Genomic DNA, 26960 nt, shown 5'->3' with positions numbered 1-26960 from the left:
TAGGTAATACATTGGAGATCAGAACCGGAACACAGAGAGGCCCAAAGCCCAGGGTGGGGTTACGTATGTGAGTAGAAGGGATGCTGTGTTTACATGATGCTGTGTTTACAAATCCACCAACATTTCCCTAATAAGAAACACAGTTTTTCTTTCTAATAATGAACATTTACCTAGTGTACCAACCTCCATGTACTGTTTCTGGTCTGTTTATTTTGTTGTTAATGTGACCAAAGTAGTACAGCTTCTAAGCGATAGAGCTGGGATTCAAAACCATGCAGTCTAGCTCCTGAGCCTACAAAGGCTACATTTTTTTTAAATGATTTAAGGTGAAATTCACATAATATAACATTAAACATTTTAAAGTGAACAATTCAGTGGCAATTAGTACATTCACAATGTTATACAATCACTACCTCTATCTAGTTCCAAAACATTTCCATCACTCCAAACTAAAACACCAAACTTATTAAGTAGCTTCCCATTACCTTCCAGGTACTGTTTTTGATACTCACAATGATCTGGTTGTACAATTGAGGAAAGCGAGGCCCTGAGAAGTTCAGTGGTAAGTCCAACGTTATATAACTAGTAAATGTGGGACAGGGATTTTGAACCATACTTAGTTTTCTGACCCCAGAGCCTAAACCTTTGATTAACACGCATCTTTGGGCAGCCCCCCCAAGAAAGGGGCTGGATTTGGGTTTCAGAGACAGTAAATTTTGTTGGGCCAGGGACTTAGAAACTATAAGTGCGTCCTCAATTGTTAAAAAATGCACGTTGAAGGAAAACTTCAATTAGTACTGTATAGGTGGTTGGCAGAACCAAAAATAATCTAAGCCCAGGAACATCTACGGGGCAGGCACTTGGAAAGGTCAGTATTGCAGGAAGTTTTGCCAAAGTCTCAAGAACAAGAAGTTCATAATTCCTTGGGCAGCCCCTATGTGTGCCAAGCCGAAAGCTGAAGAGAGGCAGAGTAGCCAGGAGGGTGTGGCTTGCCTTGGGGGGTAGGGGGCGTGGGGTGGGGGAGGGGGCAGGGGCAGCCGGAAAAGCCCAGCTGGTTGTCTGCAAGAGAAGCTGGGGTTGCAACTGGGAACACAAAGTAGGAAGCAGGCCTTGGGCCAATCGCATCGCACACTGAGGGAGGCCACCAGAGCGGAAAGACTGTAAGGGGTGGAGAGCCTCGCCTTAGTATTCTTCTACTTCATCCTGGAGCGGCTGTCATCACTCTAGCATCCCTCTTTCTCAACACAGGGATCCTGTTTCTGGGGCTTCCCCCTTTCTCTCTGGAGGTCAACGATCCTACAGTCCCCCCCTCTTTTCAGGGATCTCAGACAGAGGGCACCCCTTTTACGTTGTTTCTCATGGTTTCCTCTTCTCCCTCCCTAGTGCGGGCCCCTCCTGTCCAGATGATGGTGGAGTTCTCTCACAAGCCCCCCACCTTTCTCAGGCTCGGGATCTTGCTCGAGTTCTAGTTCAACAATGCGCAGCTCTTGGCGCAACCGCACCCCTCCTACTCCCAGACGGCAGCTCCATGGAAACCAAAACATCACAACTCCGCTAAGGTATCGCGAGAGGTGCAGTTGCGAGCGCATCAGGGGAGAGGCGGAGCGAGGGCGGGAACAAAGAGCGAAGTGGGAGGAGCCTGGGAGCTTCCGAGGTCCCGGGCGGGGAAGGTACCTCCTAGTGGCGCCCCCGCGTGACTGCGCTTTACATAATCGAGGCCGCGCGCGTCATAAGTGGCGTACTCCAGTTCAGGCCGAATCAGAATTGTCCCAAGCTTCGTGTTCTGCCCCTTTGTGCTTGATGGACGTCGAAATGAACCAGTGAACGGGCGACCAGCGCCGCCGCGCCCGCCCAGATCCGCCCGCACTCGCCGGCCCGCCCGCCTGCCGCAGCCCGCAGCCTGCTGCCGCCGCCGCTGCCGCCGCCGCCGCCGCCAGCTTGTCCCTTAGACTGTCAGATAAAGCGGTGGGCCGGTCGGCTGGGCGGTGAGCGCGGCCCGGGCCGGACATGGCGGCGCTCTACGCCTGCACCAAGTGCCACCAGCGCTTCCCCTTCGAGGCGCTGTCTCAGGGGCAGCAGCTGTGCAAGGTGCGCGGGCTGGGGCGGCGGCCGGGAGCTGGGACGCTAGAGGCTCGGCCCGGAGCCCCCTGTTCTGCGGGGCCGCCCGGCGGGGTCCCCCGGGCGGGGCGTGGCAGGCCCGCCTAGCTGAGGCGCCGCACCCGCTCCGCTGGGGGCCAGCGGGGCACGTGGGGGAGTCCCGGGCGCCGTCCAGGCCCCCGCGGCAGGCGTGTCCGGGTGCTTAGCAACCGCGAGGGATTGTTCTCGGACCCCGTAAGGTCTGGGGAGGGGACAGCGGGTCCCCGGCTTGACCCGGACCGGCCGTACCGAGCTCCCTCTTGGGCTGGCTTCCCCGCCGCTGGTTGCACACTGAGGGACCGCCTGCCTTGCCTGGGGACTGAACTCCAGAGTTGGGTGCTGCCTAGGACGAGAGTCTCCAACTCGGGCGCCTCACGGGCACTTTCCGGCCAGTCTGAGAGACGGAGGTAGCGAGGCTTTATAGAAAAGCCCCCAAATTAAGCGCACGAAGTAAAAGGATTTTTCAGCATCCAGTTGGTGACCTTCGATCCTGGCCCTAATCAGCTACTATTCAGTTTTTACCCTTGAAGGCCCAAGTTCTTTTTTTTTTTTTTCATTTGAGTTGTTTGCATCCTGCTTTGCCTTTTTAAATTAACAGAAGTGCTGTGAGGTGACAGTTAAAAGTCACGAAGCCGTCCTGCGAGTGATTTGAGATATTCTCAGATAATCCAGAGTTTGTCTCTGGTATGGGTAACTCGTAATTGTATGTCACCGTTGCCTCAAATGGCAATGACTTTGTCACTCTGTTTACTGGGTAGGAGAGAACGCAAGTGTTTGGGTGCCTTTATTTTTTTGGTCTTTATATAAATAAAAATATATATACATTTGAGATATATATATACTGACTTCAAGGAAGTTTCATATAGGTCAGCAATAATGATTTTAACTTAGCATTTCATTTCACAAGTGAACCTGGTCAAAAATCAAACCGTGGAAGTGGCAGAACCGGAACTAGAATCCAGGGCTTCTGATTCCCAGTCTGAGACTTATTCATACATACTTTGGTTTTACAATTTATGACTAGTTCCATGTAAATTCTTTCTTAACTTCCACATCAGTGCAGGGCAGTGATGCCAGTATTACAGAAGAGAAAAATAAGGCACAGAAAGTTCAAGTGACTCACTCAAGCACAGTGGCTATGCTGGGAATAGTACCCAGGTCTTCTGCCTCCTACTGAAGGCTGTTTCCATTTCTGACTGCCTTTTAAATTATATCCTCATTTCATTTCAGGAATGTCGGATTGCACACCCTGTTGTGAAGTGCACCTACTGTAGGACTGAGTACCAGCAGGAGAGGTACAGTTTTTATTGACCACGAAAGATGTTTGCAGGCTTTTTCCTCTTAATTAGTTGCTGTTCAGTGTACAGATCTGTAATTGATTGCATTATACCCGGATTCTGCAGGGTTTTTTTTTTTTTTATTATAACACATTGATGAATATAAAACACACATATTGTTCCCTGGTTATCCATGGGTTGCTTAAAATTTTTTCATGACTTTTTAAAGTAATCTCTGCACCCAACAGGGGCTCGAACTCACAACCCCAAGACTGAGTCGAACGCTCCACTGACTGAGCCAGCCAGGTGCCCCTTGCTTAAGTTTTTAAAGTTAGTTTTCAGATCCTTGATCATTTTATATTGTGGTTATGATCTTTATGACACTAAGAAACCACAATTGTAAAACATGAGCCTTAGGTTTCAGTATGCTTATACTCGAAGCTTGAAGAATTTATAAGCCAAAAGAAGACACTTTTGGAAATGTGCCTATTCTGTTAAAGGGTTTGTTAGCCTTAGCCACATTTGAAATTTACTTGCCTTATGTAAATCTCATTTTTAAAAATGTGAAAAACATTTAGTTGTAAGTGAACACATATCTTTGGGAGACTTTTTTAACAGCAGCAGAGTGGTTTATTGGTTTTCAATAGCAGCAAAGTTGTTTATGGGTATAGTTAAGTTCTGTGGGCCTGCAACTGTAGGTCATAGTTCCTTAAAGCAGGGTGGGGTCTATTTGTTAGCTCACACATAGACCTAGAAACCTAATTTTAATCAGCCTTATTTCAATTCTGGGAACATTTTCCCCAACATTTTATTATGGATATTTTCAAACCAGAAAAAGTTGAAAGAATTAAACAGTAAACACTCATATACCTACCACTTCGATTCTACAGTTTACATTTACTTTATGTGCATCATCTATCATCAATGTATTTTTTTTAATTAGAGAGAGAGAGTGAGTGGGGGAGAGGGGCAGAGGGAGAGAGAGAATTCCAAGCCGGCTCTATGTGCAGTGCGGATCCCTATGCAGGGCTTGATCTCAAGACCCTGGGACTGTGATCTGAGCTGAAATCAAGATTTGGGTGCTCAACCAATTGAACCACCCAGGTGCCCCTTCGGTGTATTAATCCATCTTATTTCCGATTCATTTTAAAGTTGTGGACATCAGTATACTTGATCCTAAATACTTAAGCATGCATTTCGTTAACAAAGTTTGATATTTGTTTATGGTCCTTTATTTTTTTAGAGGTAAAATTTGCGCACAGTGAAATGCTCAAATCTTAAGTATGTCATTCGATGAGTTTCGCAAACAGTATATGGACCTGTAACCCTCAACCCTTTAAAATATAGAACATTACCGTCAGCCCAGAGTCCTCTCATGCTTCATCCCACTCAATCTCCACTCTTCTCGCTTCCCCCGTGCAACTACTGTTCTGATTTTCCTTCCCACCATAGATCAGTTTTACCTGTTTTAGCCCTTCATAGATACGGAAACATATAAAACATAATCTAGAAGCTTTATGTTTCAGCTTTTATATTTGGGTCCATGATCCGCCTTGAATTAATTTTTGGGTGTAGGGTGAGATATGAATTTACACCATACATAAAAATTGATTCAAGATGGAGGCACCTGGCTGGTTCGGTTGTTGGCGCACGCAACTCTTGATCTCGGGGTTGTAAGTTCAAGCTGCAGGTTGGGTGTAGACATGACTTAAAAAAATAAAATCTTAAGAAAAAATGATTCAAGATGGATCATAGGAGTGGTTTTCCTTTTTTTCTAAAGTTTATTTATTTATCTTGAGAGAGAGAGCACAAGTCGAAGAGGGACAGAGAGAGGGAGAGAGAGAATCCGAAGCAGGCTCTGGCGCAGTCAGTGTGCAGAGTCTGACGTGGGGCTTGAATCCAAGAAACCGCGAGATTATGACGTGAGCTGAAATCAAGAGCCAGACACTTGACTGAGCCACCTGCGTGCTCCGAAATGACTTCTTTGTTTTCCAAGATGTCAGGAGCATTTGTATATATTGATACATATAAATCCCACTTCTTCAGTAATAAATCTAAGTATAAATTAAAAGTTCAACATTCCAGAATCACCGATGTGAATCCTTTTTCTAGAGGTTTCTTTCGATACGCCTCACATCTTGTCCTGTCTCTTTAAAATGGCAGAAAATGGCCCTGGAAAATATTTTACTTGAATATCTCACTTTAATTTAAATATTTTGTACTTTGAGGTCTTTCTTTGTTTTAACTTTATGGTCACTTTTATAGGACTTTATGGGAAAATAATCACAAGATAGCTAATGAGACTGCATTTTTATGTGATTTTATTTTCAGCCCCAGAATATTGTTTTAACTATTCTTGCACATCAAGCATTTATTGTACCTCTCTTTGTGAAGAATTGGACTTTATTTGAAGATGATTTTTTTCCCCTAAGGCAGTTTATCAGCTCAGATATTTAGATAATACAGGTCTCTGGACCTTCACAAGACCGAAGACGTTTTTATTTTGATCAGTGCTTAGTTCTTAGAGAAATTGGAAATATTGACAAAATATTTAATCATAGCATCCATTTCCCCACATCTGGGATTTTCATATGCTTTTACTTACAGAGGAGGGTGTAGACAGAGTAAAGTCAACATGAATAGAATCTCTGAGTTAGTATTCCAAACGCATATACTTCCCTCCTCACCTCAAGGTTCTCAGCTGTTCATCTAAATTGAGAATTACTGCTAGTCCATTTCAGTCTAACATAATATTCTTTTGAGGGTCCTGTCCATATTTGCTAATTTTGTTTAGTGATACTTAGAGATGTGATACTCAGAAATAACTCACTGTCCACTTTAACCAAAACCTCATTTTACCTGAGCTAATAAAGTTAATAACCATAAAATAATTAATAAATAAAAAAGTTAGTGGCCAAATACTTAACTTTAAGTTAACCAGGTGTCCAGACCAAATATCACCTTGGCACTTAGCAATGAGCAAATTCTGTGGGCTTAAGGAGGAATCAGTTTTCAGATATTGTAAGTGAAGCAACTTTTTTCTCATAAAAGCATTGTGTCTCTTTTTTCCTTAACAGTAAAACCAATACAATATGCAAGAAGTGTGCACAGAATGTGCAGTTATATGGAACAGTAAGTAGAGTTTCTCTGTACCTAACAGTGAGTTCTTGGGTCTCTTGGAACCTTACATTCTGTGGATTATTTATATAACTACCATATTTTTATTAGAATATCTTATGTGTAAATACTTTCTCAGAAAAGTTTATCTAGCCCTTGAGCTTTTGAACCTAGCTAATACTTACTGAGAAGTTCTGTGTTTATGTTCATGATGGTGGGATTGTCTTATAATTTTCCTTGAGAGCTTTGGAAACCAGTATGGAAAGAGGATGGGAAAGATGGATCCTACAATGTGACACCTTTGTTTGGTAGCAGTTGACTGTTCGTTTTGATGACTTTTTTGGGGGGGTGGGGGTCTCTCAGTGTTAGGGTTCTATATTATGTCCTTGCAGGCATTCTCCCAGCCTGTTTATATGGTGATAATGGCAAAGAGGCCTTTCCAGAAATTTGGAAGCACTTACTGGTTTCTCCAAAGAACTGGTTCTGTTGAATTTCTTACAGAAGTCCCAGCATATACTCTAATGGGGTTTTGTTATTTGTTAATTTGTTTTAAAATCAATAGTCCTGTGCAGAAAATCACTTTACATAGTATTAGGAATTGGGCTTCATTTGATCAGTGTAGAAGGAAATTTATGAAGTTGGGAATACATTTTTACAATGACTGATGAACTGTATAATAGGAATTATTGCTTTAAAAAATGCAGTGGTATTTTATAATATACTTAGTTGACCCTTTTTTTCCCCTCTCTTTAAGCCCAAACCTTGTCAGTATTGCAACATAATTGCAGCATTTATCGGCAACAAATGCCAGCGCTGCACAAATTCAGAGAAGAAGTATGGACCACCCTATTCATGTGAACAGTGTAAGCAGCAATGTGCATTTGACAGGAAGGATGATCGAAAGAAGGTAAATCTCTGTGTTTTGTTTTGTTGTTTTTTTTTGTTTTTTTTTTCCTTTCTGAGAAATTAAGTTTGGTCAATTGTGTCAAAAAGAAATCACAACAGGGCCACTGGCTGGCTCAGTCAGTAGAGCATGAGACTCTGGATCTCATGGTTGTGGGTTTCGGCCCCATGTTGGGTGTAGAAATGACTTAAAATCTTTAAAAAAAAAAAAAAAAAGACATATAACAAAGAAATCTCCGTTCCTGTCCTAGTTGTTCTTGAACTTGAAGATTTTCAGCCTTTGTTTTCATTTAGCAAATGTGGACCATTATATTCTTTAAAAAATATATACATATATATATGTATATATATATATGTGTGTATATAAATATATGTTCATATATATACATATATATATACGTGTATATAAATATATATTCATATATATATATACACGTATATATATATGTATATATATATATGTATATATATATATATATATATATATTTTTTTTTTTTAAAGTCATCTCTACACCCAACGTGGGGCTTAAACTTCTGACCCTGAGCTCAAGAGTCACATGTTCTGACTGAGCCAGCCAGGTCCTCCCTGGACCTTAATATTCTAATATTACATGAGCTGGTATTTCATGAGAATCTTAATTAACAGTGATCTGTACCCTGTATAAGTAAAGCGATGATTGGCAAAATTCTATAGAACTCTGTAAAGGAGAGATTGTGACTTAGGATACACTTGTATTACCAGTTTCACTATCTGACTGTTTCAAGTGTTTCTATCTGTTGAAGTTAAAAATTCCAAGATGACATAGAGGAGAGCTCTAGGTGGAGTGATGGTACCTTAGTAAACTAAAAATGGTTTAGATTTGTTCTGTTTAAAACCCTCCAGTGGCTTCCAGCTGCACTTAGAACAAATCCCAACCCCCTTCCCTGGTGCACATTGCCCATACCTGCCTCTCAATCTCTCCTGACGTTACACCTCCCGCCTGTCACCTTGTTTCAGCCACACTGACCACCTTTTAGCCCTTCAAATGTGCCAGTTTCATTCCTACCTTTGCACTGGCTATCATTTTGCCTGATAACACCCATCAGTCTTAATTGGTTCCTCATGCTCAGATGCTACTTCCTCACAGAGCCCCTTTACTAACTCACCCCCTATCATGTTACCCTGTTTTGTTGTCTTCACAGCACAACATTGTGAGAAATTATCTTGTTTATTTGCTTATGTTTGTCCACCTTCACTAGAGCGTGAGCTCCTTGTCCATCTTGTTCTCTGCCACATTTCCAGTGGCCTGGCACATGGTAAGTGCCCAAAACAAACAAACATACATATATACATACACACACACACAGATACACACAACACACACACACATACATATATATGTATATATATATATTTACTTGTTTTGGTAAGAGTCATACTTTATCGAGAACTATTTCTTCCCCCTCTTTTACCTGACACTGTCAAAATATTAATCTGAAATATATCTCCAGCTTACTGTTTTTTACTGAGAAAAATTGTGCTTCTCATTTTCTACTTTTTAAAAAGTAAGTGAAGTGGGGCACCTAGGTTACTCAGTCGGTTAAACATCCGACTTCAGCTCAGGTCATGATCTCATGATCTCATTGTTCATGAGTTCAAGTCCTATGTCGGGTGAGCTCGAGCCCCGCTTTGGGCTCTGCACTGACAGTGTGGGGCCTGCGTGGAATTCTCTCTGTCTCTTGCTCTCTCTCTCTGCCCCTTGTAGGATAGGATACTCTTTCTTCCTCTCTCTCTGCGTCTCGCTCACCCATACTCTCTCTCTTTCTAAAATAAATAATTAATTTAAAAAAGTGAAGTGATTATGTATTTTTTAAATTGAGGTATAATCAACATATATCAGTTTCAAATGTACAGCATAATGATTTGATATTTGTATATATTGGAAAGTGATCATCACAATAAGTCCAGTAAATATCTGTCACCATACACAGTTATGGGATTTTTTTTCTTGTGATGAGAACTTTTAAGATCTACTCTCTTAGCAACTTTCAAATATGCAATATAGTATTACTAACTATAGTCACCATACTGTACATTACATCCCCATGACTTATTTATCCTTTAACTAGAAGTTTATACCTTTTAACTACTTTCACCCATTTCACCTACCCACCACTCCCCACCTCTGGCAACTAGCAATCTCTTCAGTAAATATTTTTTTTAATGAAGGAATGCAGTACAGAAACTTTTTCAGTGTCCAGAGGTACTTTTCAGAGATGCTTAGGCTCATGAGAACTGACTCCTGTGAACCAAATTCATTAATTTATCATGGGAGGATATTAACTCTCCAGTGACCAGAATACTCCTGTCTGCCAACCAGAGCACCTTTTCCCTGAATTAAGATACTGGAGAAGCTGAATTAGGAATCACGAGGTAGCATATGATGATAGTCGGAGTATAAGCTCTGCAGTCCTACTGACCTGGGCTAGCTGAATGGTCCTGGACGAGTTACTTACTCTTATTAGGCATCAATGTCATCACCTTTCCAGTGGGAATCACAGTAGCTGCTTCACAAGGACATAGGGGGATTTAATTGAGGTTGAGGACTTGCCTAAGTTCGCACACCTCCTAAGTGGCAGAATTGGGACTTAACCCAGAGGTCCGGAGCTCCCAGTAGCTCCATTCTGTACTACATTCTCTCTTCTTCATGTTTGTCTCCTTGTCTTTCAGGTAGATGGGAAATTGCTGTGCTGGCTGTGCACGCTGTCCTACAAACGGGTCCTTCAGAAGACCAAAGAGCAGAGGAAACACCTGAGCAGCTCTTCCCGTGCCAGCCACCAAGAGAAGGAACAGTATAGTCGACTGAGTGGTGGCAGCCATTATAACAGGTATCCCCAAGGTGCACGAGATAGGACTAGAGGTACCTATTGGTCAGACGGAATACACAGTTAGCCATGGAAGAAACCATTTGGTATCAATTTTCCTCTTCTTTTCTCTCTAGTTACTAGCCTTAGGAGGAATCTCCTTTGTCACATTGGACAGTTCATGTATCTTCCAAGTGCCAGAGAGATTTCCATAAGGTATTAGGATTTACTGACTTGGTTTGTCTTGTGTCTGGAAAGTTTGTGAAATTGTTCTGCTTTGACTATAATGCTCCCCTCACCCTTGGAGTGGATTATCTCCTTAGAAGACTGGGCATGTCACTTTCTGAGGGATGCAGCTTTTTTTAATGCATAGTTGGCCAGGAGGTTGGTAGCTGTTCTAGGTTTGTCCTGGTGGGAATCCAGTCAAAAAGATGTCCTTTCATTGTTGTCTTAAGCTTCCTTTCAGAGTATCTGTAATGTTGTTGAGAGTTCTGGCTTTCGATTGAATCCTGACTCTGCCAGGTTCTCTGTGTGGGATCTTGGGCAAGCTTGTTCATCTTTAAAATAGGGAAATAATAATATTACCTCATGGAATTGTGGAGATAAATTATATAGTGCATGAATAGTGGTTTGCTTTATAACTGGCATATGGGAAGCATTCAATATATTTTAATTACTGTTTGTTATTGTTACCATTATGATTTTGTTTGTTCATTATTATTAAGTACTCTCATGGGCCAGTGACTCTGCTAGGAAGGCAGAGATGAATAAAAGAATCATGCTGCTCACCAAGAGTATGCAGTCTGGTAGGGAAGACAGACCTGTAATCAAATCATTGCATTATAATTCGATGAGCACCACAGTGGAAACATCAAGATGCAGGCATGAGAGGCAGTAGTAATTAACTGCCTTGGGGAGTCAGGCAAGAGAGGCTCAGAGAAGAGCTGGGTTGGGGCTGGATTTTAGGATGAGTTGGAACCATCAGATCACGGATGGGCAGAAGCATCCTAGGCTGAGGGAATAGTGTGTGCAGAGAAATGGAGGGCGTAAGACCACACGGCCCTGAGGAGTTGCAGGTCCTTTTATGTTGCTGGAGCTTATGTTTGGGAGCCAGGGAATGGGAGACAAAGGGATTCTGAAAACGTTAAGGAGCATGAACCTGACCCTGATTATTGTGGAGAAAACATTGGAAGAAAAAGAGACCGGAGGCTAGTTAAGAACCTGTTTTGTAAGAGTCCACAGTAAGAGGTATTAATATTAGAATCTCAACTAAGGCCATGGCACCAGAGATCAAAGAGGCAGATTCAGGGGGTGCCTGGGTGGCTTAGTTGGTTAAGCATCCGATTTCGGCTCAGGTCATGATCTCCCGGTCCATGAGTTTGAGCCCCACGTCGGGCTCAGAAGCCTGGAGCCTGCTTCAGATTCTGTGTCTTCCTCTCTCCCTGCCCCCTTCCCTGCTCATACTCTCTCTCTCAAAAATAAAATAAAAATTAAAAAAAGAGGCAGATTCAAGAAGATACTTTAGAGGGAGAATTATGAGAAACTTAGATAATTTAATGAACAGGTAGATGGGCAGGAGTTGGGTGAGTAAAGAATCATTCTCAGGTTTCTTACTTGGGTGAATAGGTATATTCTTTAACTGAAAGAGAATACAGGAAGAAAAGAGAAGTTCAGTTGTTTTTGTTTTTTTTTTTTTAAATTGAGGTTGAAGCATCAGGAACAATTTTGTGGGAGCTTTAGCCTAAAACTCAGAAGAAAGGTTTGGAGCACATAAGAGTCAGTAGGAATAGAAGTTATTATAAAGTACAGATTCCTGCAACGTCATCCCAGAGTTTAATTCAGTAGGACCCAGGATAGAGTCCATGAATCTGCATTGTTTTACAAACATCCTGGATGATTATGGTACAGGTGATCTGGAGAACACCATCTCCAGCCCATATGATAAGTAGTTGTTTAAACCATGCTCTTTGATGATAGAATTCAAGTTGGAGGCTGAGAACAGAATTCAGAACAGAAGCACTCAAGAAGGATGGAGTGAATATTTGCAAACCATATACCTAATAAGCGGTTAATATCAAAAATATATGAAGAATTCATACAACTGAATAACAAAAAAAGCGCAAATTATCCAATTAAAAAATGGGCAAAGGACCCGAATAGACATTTTTCCAAAGAATATATACAATAGATACATACAGAGGTGCTAAACATTGCTAATCATCAGGGAGATGCAAACCAAAACCACAATGAAATATTACCCCACATCTGTTAGGATGGCTGTTATGAAAAAGTCAAGAGGGGTGCCCAGCTGGCTCAGTTGGTGGAGCATGAGATTCTTGATCTCAGGGTTGTGAATTGGAGCCCCACTTTGGGTGCAGAGATTGTGAAAGGAAGGAAGGAAGGAAGGCAGACAGACAGACAGACAAAAGATAACAAATGTTGGCAAGGTTGTGGAGAAAAGGGAACCCTATACACCATTAGTGGGAAGGTAAATTGGTGCAACCATTGTGGAAAACAGGATGGTGGTTCCTCAAAAAATTAAAAACAGCTACTATATATTTGATCTAGCAATCATTTATGAGTATATATATATCCCAAGGAAATGAAATCAGTATCTTGAAGAGCTGTCTGCACCCCCAGGTTCATTGCAGCTTTATTCATAATAGCCAAGATATGGAAACAATATAAATGCCCTACAATGAATGAACGGATAAAGAAAATGTGATACACACACACACACACACACACACACACACACACACACATACACATACACATACAGTTTGTGGTATCACTTTTACAAGGAATCTTTTTAAAAAGCCAATTTCATAGAAACAGAGACTAGAATGATGGTCGCCAGGGGCTGGGGAAGGAGGAAATGGGGAGATTTAGGTCAAGGGGTATAAACTTTAAGTTATAAGAAGAGTAAGTTCTAAGGATCTGATATACAGCAGAGTGGCTATTCTTAATATGATACTATATACTTGAAAATTGCTGGGGCGCCTGGGTGACTCAGTCGGTTAAGCATCCGACTTCAGCTCAGGTCATGATCTCACGGTTCGTGAGTTCGAGCCCCGTGTCGGGCTCTGTGCTGACGGCTCGGAGCCTGGAGCCTGCTTCGGATTCTGTGTCTCCCTCTCTCTCTGTCCCTCCCCTGCTCATGCTCTGTCTCTGTCTCAAAAATAAATAAAAACATTAAAAAAAATTGCTGAGAGTAGATTGTAAGCATTCTTGCCATAAAAAAAAAAAGTTATGTGAGGTGATGGATGTGGTAATTATCTTAATCTTGGCGATTATTCCATAACGTACACGTTTATCAAAATGTTATGTTGTACACTTTACATGTATACAATTTGTCAGTTATTTCTCAGTAAAGTTGGAAGGGGGGGTAAGGATAGCATGGTCAGTGGTATCAAAAATTGAAAAGAGATCAAGAAAGAAAGGGTCTTACTCGAGGGTGAACTCATTGAGTCTATAACTGATTTTTAGTGGTTTGTGGGACTCAGATATCAGTAGATTCACAGAACTATCCTGAAGAAGAACTGGATTAGGGGTTCAACCTGGTATCTAGTCCTCGCTTCACTATTGACTAGCTATATATCCTTGGGAAGGTCACTTAAACTTGATGAGCCTCAGTTTCTGCAGAGTAGAAATAGTGCCTTGTATATACCTCACAGACTTGGAAGATGTGCATGAAACATTAAATGTGAAAGTACTTTCTTAAACTGTAAGGTAGGTTTTACTTCTTATTAAAAATTTAAAAAACATTTTTTTTAACATTTATTTATTTTCAAGAGACAGAGCATGAGCAGAGGAGGGGGAGAGAGAGAGGGAGACACAGAACCTGAAGCAGGCTCCAGGCTCTGAGCTGTCAGCACAGAGCCCGATGCGGGCTCACAAACCATTAGATCGTGACCTGAGCTGAAGTCTGACACTTAACCGACTGAGCCACCCAGGCACCCCACGTCTTACTAAAATTTTATTGACTCTGTTCCCATAGTTGTTAATAAAGCAGATAATATTTAATTAAAGGTAAGAATTTTGGAGGTCTCTGGAAGTGAGCTACCCATGCATCCAGGACCTATGAAATCAACACCTCAGTGGATTTTAATAGTCAAGAATAATTAGCTCTTTCATGGAGGAGCTGTGATATTACATTGGTCCTATTTGAACAAACTTTTGTCGTGATGTTTTATAAATCTTTGATTTCTAATTTGTGTTTCTCTGTTTTTGCCATTAAAAGCCAGAAAACGCTTTCTACATCTTCAATTCAAAATGAAATCCCAAAGAAAAAATCCAAGTTTGAATCAATCACAACCAACGGAGACAGGTAAGCCAATTGGTATGTGTGCATGCTTCCATTTGAGTTACTGCATATACAGTTCCTGAAACAGGAATACATTCCAGGGTGTGCCTTGGACCTAGTCTAGGGTTGTTATTGAGCCTCCGAGGGTCACTCCATTAGCCACTTGATATCTTATGAATAAGCAAGCAGTGCTGCTATTTGTTTATAACTCTAATCTTGTCATTAAAAGACAAGCACATATAACGATTTAATAGCAACTGAATTCTGCGATCAACATATAACTCTCCCACACTAATTCTAAGAAGTCAGGAGCTATATGCGTTTCATTGTGTTCTGTGCCTGTGGCCTCCTCCATGCAGGGCAAGAGTTGGTATTGAGAGATGGAGCAGAGACAAGTTGGGAGTTAAGGCAGTGTTCTGAGTCTAATTCATGCTTCCTTAGCATGCAGAAAGCCCAGGGCAGCTACTGAATCAGCAGAGAATGAGATGCATTTGAATATTTTCACTGCATTTTAAGCCTGTCTTAAAAGCATATATTTACTCCTTGCCTTCCTCTCTCCATCTGAATGATGCTTCCTCTTGCAAGCTGCTTTGTCCTAATATCCAGAGTGTCCCGTCTGTGTTGGTGCAGTGGGCTGCTTCCCAGCTGAGTCTTGGGGCCACCATTTTCCTGTTTCTCCAGGCCCAGGCATCCTGAAGTGAGACACTGGCATACTCTTCCTCCAAAGCCTTGAAATCCTCTCCATTCTGAAAACTCCCAGTGTCAGTTCTCCCTCCCAGCAGGTGGTGGGAATGGGAGTAGACTTAGCACATAGGCTTGCCAGGACCGAATTTCATCTAGGGGTACACAAAGCATCTATGAAGTTTATTCTTTACTGTTACCTTTTTTATTAAGTTGATTTCAGATTCTACAAGGTACCTTTTTATCCACTAGTATCATTGATTTTATACTTGTCAAATGGAACCTTCTGGAAATGTTTAACTTGGATGTTCAAATTATATGGAGAAAGGAACCATAAAGACCATCAGCTTCACTGTTACTTGAGCAGATATCCTGACCATCATGAAGATTGTCCCATCACCCCTGCCAGCATGCCTGATCCTACAAAAACCATGTCAAGGAGTGAACCTTTCTGAATTCCCTGCCTTTATAAAGGTCTAAGCCAAGAGGTGCCTGGGTGGCTCAGTCAGTTGAGCTTCCGACTTCAGCTTAGGTCATGATCTCGTGGTCCGTGAGTTCGAGCCCCGCATTGGCCTCTGTGCTTACAGCTCGGAACCTGGAGCCTGCTTCAGATTCTGTGTCTCCCTCTCTCTGCCCCTCCCCCACTCATGCTCTGTCTCTCTCTGTCAAAACTAAATAAACTTTAAATAAATAAATAAATAAATAAATAAATAAATAAATAAATAAAATAAAGGTCTAAGCCAAGACCCACAGCCTTTAGATTCTGTGCTCACTTATGACCCAGGCTGTATTTGACCTGGAAAAAGTGCATTCTTAACTTTAGTTTAACCAGCCAGTCCTTAAAGCTTACCTTCTTTTAGATTATTTGTTCTTAAGATACTGCCATTATTCTTGCTGTCCATTGCTATGGATATACAAAGCTAAAAACATAAGTTTTCTGTTCAGAGTGATTTTTTAAAAATGTTTATTTTGGGGGAGAGAGAGAGCATGAGTGGGGGAGGAGCAGAGAGAGAGGGAGAGAGATAATCCCAAGCAGGCTCCTCACTGTCAGTGCAGAGCCTGACGCGAGGCTCAGTCCCATGACTGGGAGATCATGACCTGGGCCAGAATCAAGAGCCAAATGCCCACCCAATTGAACCACCCAGGTGCCCCTGTTGAGAGTGTTTTGTCACTTCTAATCACCAGCAATGATTGTTTTCCTCAAGCAGGAAATACTGATCCTTACCGTGGTCTTTAACAATCTCATCTGGAAAAGATCTAAAAGATCATTTTTTTCTTGAAATGTAGATGCTAGCTTATTAAAATAACTTGCCCTGATAACTTGAAAATTTGGAAAACTTTTCTGCTTCTACAAAAGTTATTTTCATACACATACAAGTTCCATTTGAATGTTCCTGCATTAGCAGTCCTAACTTACCAATTCCACTTGTTTGCATTTCTTTTAAAAGTTCATAGCAAAAGTTAAGTTACATTTTTCCTTTATTTTTACTTTTGTGTAGTTTTTTCTTTCTTTTCCCTCACTTTGAAAACATTCTGACAAGCTGTTTTTTGAATGTCCTTTTGTAATGTTATGCAAACCCCCATTTTTTTTTTTTTTTTTTTTTTTTTACTGAATATCTATCTTGATTTCAGTTCTGTACCAAAGGTTACCGGTCTTGTTTCTGAACTATCTATTGTAGCCGCCTCTTAGCTTTCAGTTGATCGTAGTCCACTTTCCTGGCCCCACTTTGAAAATATCCATATAGGCTCTTGTCCTTTCATTGTTATCCCCTTTTCTGCAAGCTGCTCTCTAACAGCTTTCCATTCTCCTTTCTATTCTACCATTCTCCCCTCTTATTATTTTTTTTAATGTTTATTTATTTGAGAGAGAGAGAGAGAGAGAGACAGAGCATGAGCAGGGAACGGGCAGAGAGAGAGGGAGACACAGAATCTGAAACAGGCTCCAGACTCTGAGCTGTCAGCATAGAGCCCAACGTGGGGTTCGAACCTACAAAACTGCAAGATCATGACCTGAGCCGAAGTCAGACACTTAACCAACTGAGCCACCCAGGCGCCCTTCCACTCCTATTTTTTAAATATTGAGACATATTTGATTTTTTTTTCCTCTCTTTCTTTCTCCATTAGCCTTCCATATTGTACTGAGAGAATGCATCACTTCAGGTTTTTTATAAAACCTTTTCTCGAATAGTTTTATACTTCTACAATGCCTCTGGGGGCGCCTGGGTGGCTCAGTTGGTTAAGCGGCCGACTTTGGCTCAGATCATGATCTCATAGTTCATGGGTTTGAGGCTCACATCAGGCTCTGTGCTGACAGTATGGAGTCTGCTTGGGATTCTCTCTCTCTGCCTGCCTGTCTGCCCCGCCCCAGCTTGTGTGCGCACATGCACGTGCGGGTGCATGCTTTCTCTCTCTCTCTCTCTCTCAAAATAAAATACATAAACTGAAAAAAAAAATTTTAAATGCCTTGGTCATTTTTTTTTTTAGTATCCCGCAAAATTCATAGCCTCCCTCTCATATTTTCTAGTTTGCTGAAATCGTAGCAAAAACTTTTTTTTAAGTTTATGTATTTTGAGAGAGAGAAAGAGTGCACATGTGCAAGAGAGGCAGAGAGAGAGAGAGAGAGAGAGAGAGAGAGAGAGAGAGACACAATCCCAAGCAGGCTCCATGCTGTCAGTGCAGAGCCTGACCTAGGGCTCTCACGAAGTGTAAGATTTTTTTTTTTAATGTTTATTTTTGAGAGACAGAGGCAGAGAACGAGCAGGGGAAGGGCAGAGAGAGAGGGAGACACAGATGAAGCAGACTCCAGGCTCTTGAGTTGTAGACACAGAGCCCAACGTGGGGCTCGAACCCAAGAACCATGAGATCGTGACCTGAGTCGAAGTCGTATGCTTAACCGACCGAGATACCCAGGTGCCCCTCGAACTGTAAGATCTTGACCTGAGCCGGGTTCGAGAGTTGGATGCTTAACTGGCTGAGTCACCCGGGTGCTCCATAGCAAGAACTTTTCACTTTGAGAAAGATCTGAGTTCATTTCTAGCTTTCCTTCCCTGAGAAAATGTACCAGCTACTTTTTGATCTATTTGTTTGTTGTTCCATTGGCGATAAGGCATACCTGTTGATTGTTTCTAAAGGATATTCCTTTCCTTTCTTTGTAGTTTTTTTTTTTTTAAGAGTTTTTAAGTAATCTCTACACCCAATGTGGGGCTCAAGCCTACCACCCCGAGAACAAGGGTCACATGCTCCGTGAACTGAGCCAGCCAAGTGCCCCTCCTCATAAAACCCTAGTTTTATTTTATTCTCCATTTGAAATATGCCTGAAAAATTAGACTTACTTTGTGTGGCCTTACCCTTTTGTTGGAGATACTTGGAAAGAGACTGGATCTGATTTTCTGCCTTGCTAACCTAGCCATCTGTTTTCATTTGATTTCCAACAGTTCTTACTAGTCAGAAGTTAGACAGTTAGAAAGGTCAGGCCCTAACAGGACAGACGTGACTGGTTTTGTCAACAATAGTGGTATGGGAAAAATCCTCTCTTGAGAAGCAGGTGGGCAGAGCATTAGAAGCTTTCGGGAGCACAAGATTTATACTAGCCCATTACACTGTTTCATTTGTCACTCTAGTTATGGGTTTAAAGAAAATCTTTTGGATTGAGGGAAGACAGTCCCTTGGCAGGTATTGAAACTGGTAGAGGAGACTTTGATGGGTCCTTTCAGCATTTTCTCCTGCTTACCTTGTTTTATTATATTGCTTTTACTTTTCGTCACCTAGTAATTCTGCATATTCATGAGTTAAGAAAGCACCGGTTCATTCTTCTTCTGATGTTCTTCTTACATGCCTCATGTAGACCAAGAGAGAATATTCTTAGCAGTCAACCATGTCTTCTAGCCATAGAAATGTTTGACTTGGTAACTGAGGATGTTCAGTGATTCCACTCGCTATTTGGAGTTTCTGCCCATGTAGAGAAATGCTGGTTATTAGCTGTAGTTCAAGATGAACTAGAGTCATTGCTGTATTGATCTAGGGAGTCTCGAATCAATATTCCACTGACTGCTTAGGAAAAACAGGTTTGTGTTTTACTTTAAAGGTTGCCCTGGGAAGGGTAAGGAGGTTTCTTTGGGCAGTCTCTAGAGAAGGGCAGGACTTGACTCTTCTGGCAGTGATTCCTTAACTTGTTTTGGGCCTAAGACATCTCTGACCAACCAGGGAACGCTGTGGATCCTCACCCTAGAAACCATCCATTGTATGTATACACCGAATTCTATATACAACTTCAGGCATTCACAGATTCCCTGGAACTAGGCCTGGTTACAAAACTCTCCAAAAAAGACAGAGTTCACCTGGCACTTTAACAAAATGAAGTGCTCAGGTACTGTTACTGAGAAGAATCTGTTGAAACCCCAGGTTATGGTGTGACTCTGGATTTTATCACCTGTTTCTTTCCTGATTATCACTGGATTCTTGATATTGGAAGTGGTAGTCAACAGGCCATTTGCAGTGTAGGGGAAGTTGGCTTCCTTCCTATTAGTTTCATCTTCTTCTAATTTTTAAAAGGGACTGACTGCTCCTGGAATGGGATGCAGCAGCTTCTTAACAGCTGCACCATACATGGTGCTTTGGAGCAGAACATAAAGAACCAAGATCTGATGATCGCCTCGCCTGTGCAGTTTAGCAAATGCTATTGAGTGTGGCGTGTGTGGAGCATTGTACTTCCTGCTGGGAATTCAAATAGTTGCTCCTACTCTGGAGCTTGTAGTCAAGTGGTCCATGGTGTGTCCTCAAGTAAAAAAAGGTTTATCCCTCCAAGTTACGATTTTGCCCTCTCCATTTTTCTACTCAGCTTTTCCCCAGACCTGGCCCTGGACTCACCAGGCACTGACCACTTTGTCATCATCGCCCAACTGAAGGAAGAAGTGGCCACTCTGAAGAAGATGCTGCATCAAAAGGATCAAATGATTTTAGAGAAAGAGAAGAAGGTACAGTTTTGTTAATGCCTCTCAGGCCAGAATGGTGCAAGGGTAAGCATGTGGTACCATAGGGCATGGTGCTAACTGTGTTTAACTGATACTTACTTGGTACTGACCACTGAAGCTTTGAGGGATCCAGTGTCAAGGTTGGGGTATCGTGGGAGAGGCTTACTGTCTGCCAAGGGGACTCGCGATCTGCTGTTACCGTGAGAGAGAACCCTCACTCTGCCTTGGTCAGGTGCATTTAGAAAGTTGACTTTTCTCAACATTCAGAGGAAGTTTCACTCATGTTTACCAGGCTTACAGAGGTGATGTGTAGAACTACAGTGCCCCCCTTAATTCACAGGGGGGCATGACTGACTGCTACATTTCTCAGCATGAACTGCCTTGGAAAGTTATAATCAGAAGGTGCTGAATGAACATGGAGTTGGGACAAGAGGAGGTGGTTATGTAATTGGAATTTTTAATGCTCTCAGGCTGAGAACCTGATACCTCCGTCTCTGGTATTGGGATGGCCATGCCCGTGAGACAGTAATACTTAAAATATGTGGGCCAGGTCTCCCTCCTTCCTGGACAATGGTCGGGTAGGCCTTCCTCCATGACTCTTACATTACTTTGCTTCCATTACTGACAACTCCCTGAGTGACCCATTCTTTAAACACATTAACATCTTCAGTTAAGTCTTACCCTGGTCTAACAGTCATCCTCCTTCTTTAAGGGAACTTTTTACATCCTTCTTGAGATTCAGGTCTATTTCTCTTATTTTTAGGTTATTTTTCTTTTCTTTTTTATTTTAGAGAGACAGAGAGAGTGGGGGAGAGTGGCAGAGGGGGAGAGAGAGAGAGGGAGAGATAGAGGGAGAGAGAATCCCAAGCAGGCTCCATGCTCAATGTGGAGCCCAGCATGGGGCTTGATCCCAAGACCCTGCGATCATTGCCTGAGCCCAAATTAAGAGTTGGACGCCCAGCTGAGCCACCCAGGTGCCCCTCTTACTTTTAGGTTCCCAAAGAGTATCTTCTTTTTGTCTTAATATATTAGTAACAATAATAGCTAAACTTTTATTGGATACTTAAGTATGTGCCTGACTCTGTTCTAAGCGCCTTCTATGTATTAATCCATTTATCCTCATAACAGACCTTTGAGATAGGAATTACTATTGTCATCATTTTGTAGATGAAAAGTATCCTCCAATATTTTTTCTCTTAGGGTTCCAATCCTTCTCTTAGTTTTCTTTTTTGCTCTGAGGCTGTATGTTTTCTTGTGCCAAGTTTGGAGTGCTAGGATTCATTCTGAGTGGCTAACAAAGGCATTTATATTGTTAAAATATTTACATGCATTCTGTCCATCTAATTTCAACCTCATTTTATAGATGAGGAAACGGACCCAAAGATATTAAATGACATATCACATCACACAATTAGTAAATGGCAAGTCTTCCTGACTCTGCCATTCTTTCTACTAGGCTATGCTTTCTTCTGCCAGTAAGGTAGAGATTCATGGGAAGTTTGAGCCCAGTATACTTTCCACTTTACAACATGACTGTCAGATGAAAGCAGACCCAAGTATATTTTCTTCATAGACAAGATCAGAATAGTACATAATAAAAGGGTTTTTGCAAAAGAGACAAAATGAACAACTTGTTTCTACTGATTTGCAAAGTGAGGGTTTTAAAAGGAGCAAAAACAAATAGATTGTTTCTCAGCACTTTCAGGATCAAGGTCACACTCCTTGGCTTGGAACACAGGCCCTTCTACAACATACCTGCCTATCTACAGCATCAATGTCACTCTCCATGCTCATCAGTCATTTGATTAATTTTTTTTTTTTTTTAACGTTTATTTATTTTTGAGACAGAGACAGACAGAGCATGAACGGGGGAGGGTCACAGAGAGAGGGAGACACAGAATCTGAAACAGGCTCCAGGCTCTGAGCTGTCGGCACAGAGCCCGACGCGGGGCTCGAACTCACGGACCGTGAGATCGTGACCTGAGCCGAAGTCGGACGCTTAACTGACCAAGCCACCCAGGTGCCCCGCTCATCAGTCATTTGAACAAGCTGTCAGTTACCTCACACACTCTGGCTGTGCCTGTACAGTTTCCTGTGCTTGGATGTCGTTCTCCTTACCTTGTGTGCCAGCTGTACCTCATGTACCTCAAAACTCAGCTCACACATCACTTCCCTGACTTAGATATCTCCTCCCTGCTCCTTGAATAGCATAGTCAATAGAAGAAGGCCTGGGGTTTGAATTCTAGCTCGTCTCTTGCTAACATGTATGAGCATGGCCATGTTCCTTAAGCCATTCTTTTTTTTTTTTTTTTTTTATGTTTTTTATTTATTTTTGAGAGACAGCGACAGTGTGTGAGCGGGGGGAGGAGCAGAGAGAGGGAGACACAGAATCTGAAGAAGTCTCCAGGCTCCGAGCTGTCAGCACAGAGCCCAACACGGGGCTCAAACTCATGAACTGTGAGATCATGACCTGAGCCGAAGTCAGACGCTTAACCGACTGAGCCACCCAGGCACCCCAACTTAAGCCATTCTAAGCCATTGTTTTCCCATCTGTAAAATAGGAAAAATAATATTGCCCGCCACAGACAGGTTTATCATAGGATTGAATGAAATAATATAATCAAACAGTTTGGGGTGCCTGGCTAGCTCAGAAGAGCATGCAACTCTTGATCTTGGGGTCGTGAGTTCGAGCCCCATCTTAGGTGTAGAGATTACTCAAAAAAAAAAAAAAAATTGTGTGTGTGTGTGTGTGTGTGTGTGTGTGTGTGTGTGTGTGTGTAAATATCAAACAGTTTACCTAGAACAGGGTTAAAAAATTAGTAAATGGCAATAGCTGTTATTCCCCTGGCTTCTCACAGTCAGTCATATTGTGTTGTATTGTAATCACTGATTTATTTGGAGGATTATTGGCAGGTATTAAATACATAAAATTTTTAAAACCTGTCAGTGATGAGGTATCAGAAATGGCTATGTCAGGATTTTGTGTAATTTTTAAGAAATCTTTAGGATAAATAGGATACAGAATTCCCTGGCTTTGGCTTAGTTAGGGATCTTCCGAAGAGCCCTGGATTTCATTAATTTGAGGAACCATTTAGCTCTCTGCTGCCAGAACATTCATCATTGTACTGCACAGAGATTTCTTCAGTCTGCCTTTTCCCCCCTCTCAGATCACAGAGTTGAAGGCTGATTTTCAATACCAGGAATCTCAGATGAGAGCCAAAATGAACCAGATGGAGAAGACCCACAAAGAAGTCACAGAGCAATTACAGGTGAGTCTGCCTATTTGTTTGTTTTAATGTTTATTTATTTTTGAGAGAGAGAGAGAAACAGAACATGAGCAGGGGAGGGGCAGAGAGGGAGAGAGAGACACAGAATCTGAAGCAGGCTCCAGGCTCCAAGCTGTCAGCACAGAGCCTGATGTGGGGCTCGAACTCATGAACTACGAGATCATGACTTGAGCCAAAGTCGGACACTTAACCAACTGAGCCACCCGGGTGCCCCGAGTCTGCTTGTTTTATGTGATAACCCTGGTGTATTTAGCTGATTGTATTTTAAGTGATTTATCTCTTAGATTTTTTTTTTGTTTTCAAAATATTGACAAAATCATATTTAATCTACCTTATTAGCTGTCTTTTACTATTTCGTTGTTGGGTGTGTTCTGATCTCTTTCCCTCAAAAACTGGAATTAATAAATGTGCGTTTTGAGTTTTGGATAAGCCAGATGTGATTCCAGATGTCTGGGTTATAAATTCTGTTTATCCAACACGTTAAGGCACTCCACGGTTTGTTTGTGTTGCACAAAGCATCCTTTTGTAACAGTGGATCCCAGGAGATTGAAGTGTGCTGATTAACCTCTAGCAAATACTTCCTTCCCCTGAACCAAGCCCTGGAGCTTTCTGTTGATTTCTGCCTCTAGAATTTGTTCTCTTGCTGACCCTTTATGTTGTCTGCCTTAGCATCTGCATGAAAAGCATGTCCTGTCCTGTTAAAATATCCTTGCACTGATTTTTTTGTTTAGGCCAAAAACCGAGAGCTCCTGAAGCAGGCAGCTGCCTTGTCCAAGAGCAAGAAGTCTGAGAAGTCAGGAGCTATCACCTCTCCGTGAGAGACCATGAGGAGGCTCCCAGCCAACAGCGAAGGGGTTCCTGGGTGAGGGTTGGTGACCTGGCTGTTCTCTGTGAATTGCAAGCTTTCTTAAGAAATCTCTATTTTATTACAGTTATCCTTCTTTGTGGGATTGTGGTGGGCTGAATGGAAACACCTGGTTTATGCTGTGTCATGACTGCATGCTTGGATGTTTGGGGTTCCAAGCTCTCTGTCTCATACTCTCACTCCCCCCAACCCCACCCCGAGTACTACTCTCTGTCTCTCTCTCTCTTTTGGCACTACTGTGTGTGTGTGTGTGTGTGTGTGTGTGTGTGTGTGTGTGTGTGGCAGTCACTGTTCAGTGTTATGTGCAGAATTTTTTTTTTTTTTTTTTTTTTTTTTTTTTGGTCCATCACATCCTGCCATACCCATGAGCAAATAGTTTGGCATTAATTACATACATATCACTGCCACCCTCTGAACTTTGAAAACTGCCACCTTAAGACTTGGTACAATGGAAGAGGCTTTCTCTCTCCAATAAACCTTTTGCTTCAGGGTATACTCTTGGGTTTTTTTCCAGGTATATTATGTATGACTTTGTACTATGTATAGCCAGAGTTTTATTTATTTTTTAAAAAAAAGAAACTTTTTCTTGATAAAGGAATAATGGTAGCCTAGCTTGTTCTTGTAAAAGTGATGCCTCTTAAAAAGAAAAAAAAAAAGCCCTTCTCTCTACCTTTTAGTAAAGGAATAAGACCTTTTCTTGTTACCTTGGAGTCTTAAAAACTGATTGCTACGGTGCAACAATTCAGTGCATCAGTGTGGAGTTAAGTGCCTTTTGGAGGACTTCTTGGAAGAGCATTTAAGGAGATGCTTAGGGGAGGTAGCAAAGATTTGAACAGTCTGTCTTTTTAAGTAAGGGCAGAAAGAAAGGTTGTCCAGGTTTTACTGGACGTTTCCCTCCCCTACCCCTTTCTAGATTGTTTTATGTGACTGATTTTAAATTCTCACACTGCCACTTCTTTTTAAAGAAAAAAAAATACCCTTTACTTATATCGGTCGTTACATTGGGCCATTGTCAGAGAGCTTTTTTTTTTAATGAGCAGATTCAAAATGGATAATATTTGAACTACAGAGCATTTTGGGGGTTAGTACGAGCTGCTCAAGTATGGACTCTGAGTCTGAGCGGGAGAAATGCTGTCACTGTACCTTCTCCCCCTTCCTCCTCATCCATCCCAGCCTGCACACTCCCTGCTTTTAGTGGGAAAAGGGCGTTTCTTGAAGACAGGTGCTTGGCAGAAGCAGCTTGGCCTCAGCCAGAATTGTTTGTGTCCACCTTTCCCTTCCTGACTGAGCAGGCACATGGGTTTACTTTTCCGGGAGAGGAGATAGATTTGCACTTCTCACCATTCTCTCAGGTCCTCCATGGGATGTTTGTGAAAGAAATGAGAGGTGTGTGATGTGCCGTGAAACACAGTAAAATCAACTACCTTGGAATCATTAATGCAGAGGGGTCCTGAGGCTCGAGGTAACCATGAGGACAGATGAACTTTGTACCTCAGTGCACCAAAATTGTAAGCAGTCAGTTTAACTTGCTAGGCATTTCCTAAAAGCCAGTGCTTGTAATCTGTGATAACATTCTCACAAGTGGAGCCATGCACAGAATTGGACAGAAATGTGGAAATGGGTGGCTTCTTTCTGATAAAAGAAACAATGGACCACGTTGCTCATCTATCACTCTAGTAGGGGAGGTCATTTTCCCTTCCAAGCAAGGGAGACGACAGTGCTAAACACTTTTGTAACTTTTTGAATGAGAAACTTTTAGGTAAAGATAAACTGTCAGATAATATTTTTCAGATGCATTTACGTTTGACTCTGGGGAAAAGATTATGAAAAAAAGTTACAGTCATGGTTTTGGGTTTGGTTTTTTTTTTTAATTTGGAAGACTTGAGAAATTCTGTTTCATGAAGTGACAATATAAAAACACATACTTAGTTTTATACTAAATCTTTTTTTAAGGTGTTGGCATTTAATACAAAGCAGATTCACACATTTTCTAACTTTCCACAAGTTCCAAAAAGTGAAGGAAGAAACCTCAGTCTTGAAGTTTTGGTTTTTAAAAATCATGACACTGTTTTACCATGAAATTGAGTAGCTAACTTTTGGTAACACCTTTTGTTTATTTGTATGTTTGTATAATGGACACTTTGAAACACAGGAATGTTTTGGTTTGTACAAACTTTGAAAAATGTGTGTTAATAAAAATTCACATTGAGTCAAGTATTGTTGGGTGATTGATTGATTGATTGCCGGTTTACCAGTAGGCATATCCCATTATGCCCTTCAGCCTAGAAAACAGTTTGTCTTGCTTGTTGACTTAAACAGTTAAAAGCCTAACTGTGGTAATAGGGAGCTTCATATCCATCAGAGAATAAACCCATTCTCTTTTTTTCTTCTGTGATTTTATTTTCCAGTTTAAGTGCTTGCTTTGTTATAAACGCTATGCTAGGCAATGAGAATACAGCAGTGAAGAAAATTTATTTCCTCATGGGGCTTCTATTTGGTGAAATATTGGACACCACCACTGTTCCTTGATTTTATATTCACCATTATGAGTCAAAATACAACACAGGATGAATC

At 41.7% G+C, this 26960-nt stretch overlaps 1 protein-coding gene across 1 annotated transcript; it reads left to right on the top strand.

The window, feature by feature from the left end:
• Positions 1 to 1878: 1878 nt before the first annotated feature.
• FAM76A (family with sequence similarity 76 member A) lies at positions 1879 to 26600 on the top strand. Its single transcript, XM_019432478.2, has 9 exons — positions 1879 to 2088; positions 3367 to 3431; positions 6491 to 6545; positions 7285 to 7437; positions 10144 to 10301; positions 14521 to 14607; positions 20102 to 20237; positions 23402 to 23503; positions 24253 to 26600. The coding sequence occupies exons 1-9, from the start codon at positions 2008 to 2010 to the stop codon at positions 24337 to 24339; spliced, it is 924 nt and encodes a 307-aa protein (XP_019288023.1). The 5' UTR covers positions 1879 to 2007; the 3' UTR covers positions 24340 to 26600.
• Positions 26601 to 26960: the final 360 nt, after the last annotated feature.

The sequence above is a fragment of the Panthera pardus genome, unplaced genomic scaffold (assembly GCF_024362965.1).
Source record: "Panthera pardus isolate Hobbes unplaced genomic scaffold, ASM2436296v1 HiC_scaffold_11, whole genome shotgun sequence".
NCBI classification, from domain to species: Eukaryota; Metazoa; Chordata; class Mammalia; order Carnivora; family Felidae; genus Panthera; species Panthera pardus.
The sequence above is the reverse complement of the archived record's forward strand: the minus strand, read 5'-3'. Positions and strand labels throughout refer to the sequence as shown.